This window comes from Numenius arquata, chromosome 24 (genome assembly GCF_964106895.1).
Source record: "Numenius arquata chromosome 24, bNumArq3.hap1.1, whole genome shotgun sequence".
NCBI classification, from domain to species: Eukaryota; Metazoa; Chordata; class Aves; order Charadriiformes; family Scolopacidae; genus Numenius; species Numenius arquata.
Genome location: NC_133599.1, coordinates 3603716 through 3613353, shown reverse-complemented (window position 1 = coordinate 3613353; position 9638 = coordinate 3603716). Strand labels below are relative to the sequence as shown.

The 9638-nt window shown below is 43.7% G+C and overlaps 1 protein-coding gene across 1 annotated transcript; it reads right to left on the bottom strand.

Moving 5' to 3' along the window:
• Positions 1-269: 269 nt before the first annotated feature.
• On the bottom strand, positions 270-9227 carry USP49 (ubiquitin specific peptidase 49). The gene is made up of 6 exons (XM_074163147.1): positions 9083-9227; positions 6772-8182; positions 4298-4502; positions 2246-2354; positions 1227-1432; positions 270-460 (listed from the first exon to the last, which is right to left on the bottom strand). The coding sequence occupies exons 2-6, from the start codon at positions 8152-8154 to the stop codon at positions 270-272; spliced, it is 2094 nt and encodes a 697-aa protein (XP_074019248.1). The 5' UTR covers positions 8155-8182; positions 9083-9227.
• Positions 9228-9638: the final 411 nt, after the last annotated feature.

The following is a 9638-nucleotide window of genomic DNA, read 5'->3' as shown; positions in this document are numbered from 1 at the left end:
GAGATGAACGATATACAGCATCAAACTCCCTCATTTTGTTTTGTGAGCGTTAACTTGACAACAAGACGCTTTAAAAACAAGATTCTGACTACAATCGTACGTGTCAGAATCGCACACCTCGACACGCTTTTCCAGACCCCGGGCGACAAACATCGTGATGTGATCCCCCTCCTGCAGCGAGCCTTTTTTTTCCTACAAAGAGGAAAGATGTGAACGCCAATGGTTTTGAAAAAAAACTGAGACTGTTGACTGAGTTACAGAGCTCCCCATCACGGGAATGTCAGTCTTCTGTCCTTATCACTATTTTTGGAGGGCACCTGAGCTTGGAGTTGTTTTTCTGAGATTCTTGCTTTGTCCTGCACTGTTCTTTGAGTGTAAAAAAGAATGTAGGCCTGGGTCTTGCACACCTCCTCCACGCTACATACATTCAGTTTGGAGTCATTGCAGTGGACCCAAAAACCTAGGAATCAAAGCGAGAAAGATGACATTAGTAAGGGAGGCATCATTCCATCTGAATGCATTTTGGAACTGTTCAGAGGAAACATCCACAGAGAAAAAGAGCGATGTAGGAGAAAAGGCACCTCTATCTTTTCCCCTCCAGATGCTTTGGGAAGGAGTTTCTAATCTGGAAAACACTTGGATCGTTTCTGTGCTGTTAAGGGAGTTTAGAAATACCAAATCATAATTTAACCAATTGTATGTTGTAGCCCAAAGACTCAATTAGGAAAATAAAAATTCCCTGGAGACAGCCAATTTGTACCTCTTTCTCCACAAGTCAGAAGGCAGAGTCAATACTAATTCAGCTGCAGAAAGAGACTGCTGGAAATTCACAAAAACCCTGCGGATGTTATTCATGAATAGTTCCTGTCCAGTTTCAAAACACTTTCTGTTTATCTCATCATCCCAAGGATACTGAGAAAAGACACCCAGCTGGAGCAGCTCCACAGAGTGACATTGCATGAGAAAATGAAGCATTCATGCTGTTAACAGCAAGCAATAAAAGGCATCCCAAAGGGCCGCAAAGCAAAGAGCAGCAATCTGTGGCTTTATGGAAAAAAAAATAATAAAGAAAACATGCTACTAGCAATACATTCTGGGAAACAAGTACGAATTTCAGGAAACTTGATTCTCAACAACTTTGATCATAAAGCTCTACAACGCTCTATGTCTACAGAATAAAACATGAGTTTCTTGAATTTGTTTCCCCCGTAATAAGGCACACGCACCTCCCTCTGTGTTGTAGCAATATGCTGTGTAGTGTCCTGAGCCAAACCCTTTCCCGTGATGCATCACCACAGCGGAGAGGTCATAGACAAAGGTCTCTTTGTCAAGAGAGGAGAGAGAGTCCCTGCAGCAGTAAGGTTCCATGTTTAATACCTGGTCAAAGAGGACATGAACCCCAATCTTCTCACGGTGATTACGTTCAGACCACCTGCAAACACAAGGGCACGAATCAAAGACTCGGGATCCTGCTCTGACACGGTACAGGGCTGCGGGGAGACAAACACAGAAGCAGCTGCTGCTAAACAACTCTGAAGAGCTCTCCTTGCCAGGGTCAAGCAGGCATCATATGATTTTTCCCTTCTGTTTTCGCTCTAACATCTTTTCAACGCAACTGATTCTGTCATTGAAGCCCATTTGTTATTTGTGTCGTGGTTTAGGCTGGGCTGGCCACTTAAGGGACCCGGAACCAGGATATTGTTGGGATTTGCAACACAAAGGAAGTCAAACATCTCCTGTGGCAGTCAAACAGCATTTAAAATACTCAGTTATATAAACACCACACACCTCAGTTGCCTGCGCTAACCATTTTAGAAACCTTTCATAATATTTTGAGCTTTGTCTGCTATGTTTTGTTCAACAGGTAAATACATAACATTGGCATTTAACTATCACAGGCTTTCAACAAATCTGTCACTCAACCGGGCAGTTCATCCATCTCACAGCCACCGTTTCAATTTTTCTGCAGACTCAGACAAACACTGTTGAGTAACAATTCAAGGAAATCAGTATTAATATTTACAAAATATTACACCATGCGTATAGTAGAAAACACACTACAAACAAGCTACTGATTGTAATGTAAGTAGTACTCTGAGGAGGTATCACACACCTGGTTTGGGGACGTTTATACACGTGCATTTACCAGAAAACCAGAGAAGTTAAAGGCCCACACTAATCACGTCTTTCTAAAAAGACAGAGACGAGTCAGTGCCTGACACCATGGAGTGTGTCCCCCACTCACCTGAATCGTTTAAGGTGCAGCCGGAGGACCTGAGGTAGTCTGTAGATCATTAACTGCTTTTTAGCTTCACTCAGAACAAGAGGTTTAGGAGAAGACTTTCGCCGTTTGCCTACAAAAAAAAAAAATTAAAAAAAATCACGCGCAAAGATTGTTAGGATGGAATTAATTTTCAGAATGGGAAGAGAGCACTTTCTGAACTCTCTTTCTCTCAGTAGCAGTAGCCCAGCTCACATCACTCAGGATGGACATGCAAGTAAACACTTCTTCACAGAGCAGCAACTTCTCTAGGATCAAAACTCTCATGTTTAAAAATACTTAATACTTAAACTCTTTCACTTTTGTGATGCTCATAATCACACCATCAGTTATCACCTCAAGCTGCTCATGGTGACATTTTGCTCTGAGAAACACACCAGAAATATGAAGACAGAGCTAGTGCCAAAGACATCCAGGGCTGTAGCACTTTCAACAGGTTAACTACCAGCATACAAATAATACTGCTATTTGACATTGTATTCTGTTAAAATACTACTTTGATCTGCTTATTATACTACTGAAGCTTGTAGTAGGAAGCTTCACTAGTTCAAGAATATTAATATAGGTCAGAAAAAATGCTTCCAGAGCAAGGTCCCACCTCTCGCAGGGGTTTTGCCTGCCCAAGAACGTAAAACAACTGCTGAACCGAAACCGGAGAAGAAGAAAAAAGGTTCCTCTTCCCAGTGATTACTCTTTCCAGGACACTGAACATACAACTGTACCAGGAGGAAGACAGGTGGCTTCTGGAGCTTCCAATAAGAAATGTACCTGTTAATTAGATTTCTGCACCTCACTGCACCAGTTCAGAACAGATGGGTCGCTCCTTCTCCATCACGTCTGACAAGCAGTGCCCCCAATAGTTATAAGTGCCTAGATACAGGCTGGTTGCCTTTCCCTGACGTTTTTTTTCAGCTGGTTAATGTTTCCTTAGCCATTTAACCCTGAAGTAACTGTTAAAATTCAGGCTTTCACAAAGAATCAAAGAAAACAGAGTTAGGATGAAGCTGTACTCATCCATATCGATGCTTTGTGAACATTATTTGTGAATCAGAACCTGTTCCAATTATATTTTGCTTTGTTTCAAGAACATTGAGTCAACGATTATTTCTTAACGCTTTGTGAAGATGTTTGGTAACAGACTTGCAAGTTGATATAGAACAGACCTTGACAAATATTTGCTACTTCAGCTGCTTAGTTGCAATGTAAGTCAAATTATTGGCATTTTCCTCCCAAGGGGATGAACATTTGCCATAAATACTTGCATGAAAAAAAATTTCAAATCCAGCTTATCAGAGTAGCTGAGCTGCATGATTATACACAAGGCTAAAATTATTTTTCAGGCATATAATGACCTTACACTCAGACCTACTACAGGAAAGAAGAAGTCTTATTTTAGCTGAGCGCAGCAGAACACATGCATTCATATAAAGGGCAATACATTAACCTGAGACTCCCAGGATAATGTCAGTTCATTGCTCCTTGAGAAAATTCCTACAGAGAGATGGAAACTCTAACCTGGCAGCAGACTTTGAGAACTCCACATGTGTGATTTCTGGTTAAAGGATTCCATCAAGAACAAGCAGCGTATAGATGACTTGTTATAAAAGCTTTCTTGCCATGTGGAGATGAGCAAGCCATAGGGGATAGGTGCCTTTTTTTTTTTCTCTAAATCCAATCCCCTTCTCCCCCCCCTCAAATTCTTGATGTTCCCTCCTGCTCCAGCGCAAGCAGAGAGAGCAGTTCTGAAGAGGGTCGTATTAAACTCTTAGCAAATTGTGCTGCTGAATGGTGGAGATGAGAGCAAAATGACATTTCAGATCCAAACTGGTGTCCAAAGGAGCAGAAGCCACCAATAGGAGGAAACAACAGCACAAGCAATGAGGAAGAACAGAGTTTTCCAATACATAGAGGCCACAATACATGTTTTCAGACACACGAAACACGCATCAGAAACCTCTCACTCAGAAAAACAGACAGTGCTTCTAACGGCAAAGACAGCAGCAGGACCTGACTTACTGTTGCACTGGTCGCAGGCGTAAATCCTCCCTTCCAGAGCTTCCGTCTCGGTGAACTTGGCCAGCATTTCTGTCAGCATGCACTCCGTCTGGCTAACGGGGACGAGGCCCTTCTCCATAGAGTGATAGCGCTCAGGGAATTCCAGGGAAAGATCCCAAAAGGGCTCAACGGTGTTGGATTTGTAGTTGCACGTTATGCAGGTGACCTGGGAATGAAACGTGTACACACAAATGAGGTTACGTATGCCTGTACATGCAGACTGGCATTTACACTCGCATCTAAAGAGCAAGTTTATGCCCCAAAGGCAGCGCAATTTCACAGACACAGAGATGATCTATGAATTAAGAGAAACACTGCTTATTTCCAATCTGAAAGCTAAGTCTATCTTGAGCAAATAATTTAAACTACTTTCTCAAGTCTCAAAAAAAATGGAGACAATATTCACCTTTATGGGATTGACTTCCTCAGATAAACACCTCTACAGGTATAATACCAATTCACTGCTGGGTAACAAGCACTTTGGATCTGTTTGCTACTATAAAAAGCACACGTTTGCATTTATCACGCAATCTTCCTTCCATAGTTCCTCTAATTTCCTTGCATATTTCAAAGCGTATAATTCCTTTAATGTTTCATCTGCTAACTATATAAAAATTCTTCATTAACAGAGCATGAAAGGACAAATTTCAAATGCACTTGTTTTCTTATGTCATCTCAGACTATTATAAATAAGAACAGCAGAAAAGTTTTCAGTTAAACTCAGAGGCAGAAAGTGAGACCATGAGGAGGTAACAAAACCAGAAAGCAGGTCTGGTCAGATTGTTACTGTGAGAACCATCCACCAAAAACCAACTCCCAACCCTGCAGCTTCATCCACTGAAGGCACCAGTAACTTCCAGATGGATTTGTAGCCAGTAGATGGGGAAGGAAAACTTCTGTGCATAGAGGGGTTTGAAATGAAATACAGTACATGTACACAAGAGTTCCATAAGTAGCTCAGCAAGTTATTTATAGTGTATCACGGTAGCAGATAAATTACACTGATCTGTGAACATCTTCAGGCTGTTAACAGAGACCTGCCACTGAATCTGGAACATGCACCATGACCAGAGTCAAGAGACAACCGAACAAAGCGCTTTTAGTTAAGAAATCCACAAGAAGTTCATGCACTGCAGCGATGATTCACACGAACCATGACTTCAAGCAGCCTTTCCCTGAAAAGCCAAAAGCTTTAACTTGAAAAATACACATTTTAATCTTTTAGCGTGCAGGTAAGTTCTTAGGAGTGGTAAGCTTAGTAGGACTGGCACTGAGAAGGACGATATAAATAGTAATGAGAACGCACACACATAATACCTCTGCCCTGGGGAGGCCCCATCTGGAGCACTGGGACCAGTTCTGGGCTCCCCAGTTCAAGAAGGACTGGGAACTGCTGGAGAGGGTACAGCAGAGGACCACAAAGATGATGAGGGGCCTGGAGCATCTCTCTGATGAGTAAAGGCTGAGGGACTTGGGTCTTTTTAGTCTGGAGAGGAAAAGACTGAGGGGGGATCTGATCAACGCCTATAAATACTTAAAGGATGGGTGTCAGGAGAAAGGGGCCAGTCTTTTTTCAGTGATGCCCAGGGACAGGACAAGAGCACAAACTTGAACATAGGAAGTTCCACCTAAACATGAGGAGGAGCTTCTTCACTTTGAGGGTGGCAGAGCCCTGGAAGAGGCTGCCCAGAGAGGTGGTGGAGTCTCTGTCTCTGGAGACATTCAAACCCCGCCTGGACACGTTCCTGTGCAACCTGCTCTGGGTGGACCTGCTTTGGCAGGGGGGTTGGACTAGACGATCTCCAGAGGTCCCTTTCAACCCCGTATCGTTCCGTGATTCTGTAATACACTTCATGGTCTGTTCTCGCAACCTGTAAGCATCAAGTTACGCACGAGTTTCATTTCTCCTGGAAAGGAAAGGAAGTTGAGGGCTTTCCAAACACATGGGACTCTCAGGGTCTGCCCTGCAGGGAATAATACATTTCAGACAAGGGAACAGCACAGGAATAAGAGACCGAGCACTATGACAGGCACTTTCAGCTCCTACAGAAACACGTTAAGCACGTTCAGTATCTGAAAATGACTTTCAAATGCCTGCAAAAAATAAAAAAAAATCACAGCTTGTTCTTTATAGCACCAGATGACTGCCCTCTCTGCTGTTCATCATATTCTTTCGAGCCACAGAAACAAACCCAGGAGGGACAAAACAAATTACAAAGACGCTTTAAAAACAGAGTAAAAACTTGTGCAGATTTCATTCTGAAGTGGCAAAAGCCAACTGAATTTACAATACACGTGACAAGTATTGAAAATGCTGCCAACCTGCACAGTAACCCAATAGGTTCTTAGGGATCTGGTGGCTCCTCAAAAAACAGAGCCTTTGCTCCTTGGTGTGAACGGCTCCAACTGATTTCTGTGTAAAAGCAGGTTCATACCTGACTAAGCAACTGCCCATGAAAAATGGTGTTCACCACCTTCAGGACTTGCTTGGTGAGCTTCCTCTGGGAGAAAGGGATGAGGATCCTGCGCTTTGTTCCTTCCGATTCCAGCTCCTGCTGTACTTTATCCAACAACTCGCAGAGAAATTCCTGAGCGTCCTGCTGGTCGTAGCCTCGAAACGCCGGGATCAGGCTCCACACGGAGTGCAGCATGGCGAAGGGGGACACCAGCGCCCACTTGCCAGACCACATCACTCTGAAGAGGGTGTGCAATTCATGACAGAGGGAGATGTGCTTTGAACTTGGTTCCTTGGGTTGTATTAGTTCTAAACTCCTGCTTATTGAGGAGCCACCATTTAAGCCAGCTGGCAAGCTCTGCGTGCCATATGATCCCACTTTGTCAGTCTTCCCTGACTCGTTAGCAGCAGACCCATTTGCCAATTTGCCAGGCATCCTAGACTTCCCGTTCACAGTTTTGGCTAAGAGTTCTTCTGTTTCACAGAGATCAAGTGTCAAAAAACATTCTCTAAATTTCTGGAGGTGACTTAGCACTTGCAGAATAGAATTCATGTAACATGTGTTTCCCAGGTTCCTTAGACCCGTTACCCCGGGAGTCATCAGAGGCTTACGCCGGATGGAATAAAACTGTTTGAATCTGCTGCTCTGCATCTGCCTTGAGGTAGGGGAAGCGGTCGCCACCTCCCTGAATTTCCTTGGAATCAAGTTCTCTCTGTGCACGTGAGACAACAGCCTTGCGCTCTTCCGTGGAGGAGTGTTTGCCAGCTCCTCCAGAAGCTGTCTCTTCATCTCCTGCCGCCGCTGCCTGGCTGCCTCCTTCTTCTTCTCCAACTCTTCCATTTGTTTCTTTTGTTTTAATTTGAGCTGGCCTCTAGAGCTCTTATCAAACCAGGTCCGCAGCGCCTTTGCAAGCAAGGACTGGCGCCTGTGCCAGAGAGCTGTAAGCATCTGAGATTGTCCCTGAGGGCTCCTTTGATGGCTGCACACATCCTCTCCCAACGCCATCGATCGCAATGTCCTGCCACTTCTTGTCGACGGATCATGTTTTTGACTTTTAATTGCTGACAGAGAACTTCTCAGCAATTTCAAATCACCCTCCGGGTTATCATTCAAGACATAATCTTCACAAAGGTAACAAAAGACGTACAGATCATTAACTTCCATTGCCAACGGATGCCTGGTTTCTTCAAAGTGTTTAAGTGCATGCTCCTCGATGTACCTCCCGCAGGCGACGTGGGAGCACTTCAGACAAGCCCAGATGGACTCTGTTGTCTGGCAGTCCACGCAGCGCCACTTCTGGGGGTTCAGGATAGAGTGGTCCTGGGCGAGTCGTAGCCGCCCAACATGTTTGCATCTATCCATGTCTTACAGGAGTCTTCGCTGCTTTGACCTTGGAAGGCAAAAAAAGAAAGGAAAGGATCTTAGAGGCGCCATACATATTTAAAATGATCTCTTTTGTACCTATAAAAATGTCGCATCTTGTCAATCCCAACTGCAGTTTTCCTTCGACCGACTGCATTATTCCTGCGTGCAGTTTTTTTTAAAAGCAGTTTTTAGTACCAGCAAAAGATATTGGATTGACAAGGTCTAGAGAATAAAACTGTCTATCTGTCTCCTAAGGACAGCCCAGACAGCTGCCAGCACGCCTCACCCAACCTGAATGGCTCGCTTCCAAGGAGAAAAAGATTAATTCAGTCCACACACACGTTTGATCTTTAGCTGCCCCCTTGAAATTGATACATACAAAATGAATCTGGAATTGGAATGCGTGTCATCAGGAACTAGACGGAGGTTACCAACTTCTCGCAGAAGCCACAAAAATATCAGATAATTGTCATAAGCAGAGCATTTGCAAGTCCGCAGGTTTTACATTCTACCCTCCGATTCTCTGATTTCCCACAGCCTCCCGAATATTTCAGTGTTTAAAAAAAAATGAGCAGGGAGAAAAACTGCAATGTGTAACATCCTGTTACAGTAAACCTAAAGGAACATCTGCATGTGTATATGTTTGTGTGAGCCCACATAAACAGAAAAAGGAACTGATTTACTAAATTACTATGTTGTAAGTGAAAAGAAATCAAAGCAGGGATACTGGAATGCGCAAAAAGCTTCCACTCTCGTGTCCTTCATCCATATGTTTTATAGAAGATACCCCACTGTACAAAGAGCACAACTAAAACACCGCGTGTCAGCGCTGTAGTTTCTTTTGTACAGTCCCCTCCAACGCTCCCACCCAAGTGAAAGAGGTCGGGGTGCAGCAACAGCCCCCAGACCCGCTCACTCTACTCACGGAGTCATGTTTATACATCCTTTCCTCCGCCACGCAGCATCCAGGGCGCAGAACATCCCCATTTCAGCCAAAGGAGTCTTGGCGGTTCTTCGAGAATTTAATTACTACTTAAGTCTTCACTGTAAGGCAGCACAGCTTCAAAGCCCTAGAGAGAGAATATTCTTGTGATGCACATAAACAAAGTAAGAACGCTGGCACGGTTGCTTTTGAACACGATTAATCCCCTCAGTGCAAGAGCTACTGCAGAGAACACATTTATTACAGAGAACAGAATTATCTGGAAGTCGAAGCATTGAACGCACCTAGGAACCCAAATACTTAGATGTTAAAAAACGTCACATGGAAGAGGCACTCTGGAATTTAATTTTTTTTCTGCTTTCATTTTCTGAGAATCTATAAATCTGCTGATCACATGTAGCCTCTTCATCACAAGTCTTTTGTAGTGGATGACCCAACATATGGCAGAGAAAAAAAAATCTGAGTAAAAAAAAAAACCCACGGAGCAAAAACGTGCACCTCCTGTGATCACTTCAATTTTGGCTGCTTCGATAACTTG

Coding starts and splice junctions, on each gene's coding strand:
- USP49 (XM_074163147.1), bottom strand. CDS start 8,154: ATGGATAGATGCAAACATGTTGGGCGGCTACGACTCGCCCAGGACCAC. Junction 4,503..6,771: donor ATGGGCAGTTGCTTAGTCAG/GTATGAACCTGC, acceptor TTTCATTCCCAG/GTCACCTGCATAACGTGCAA. Junction 1,433..2,245: donor CTGCACCTTAAACGATTCAG/GTGAGTGGGGGA, acceptor TTGTGTTTGCAG/GTGGTCTGAACGTAATCACC.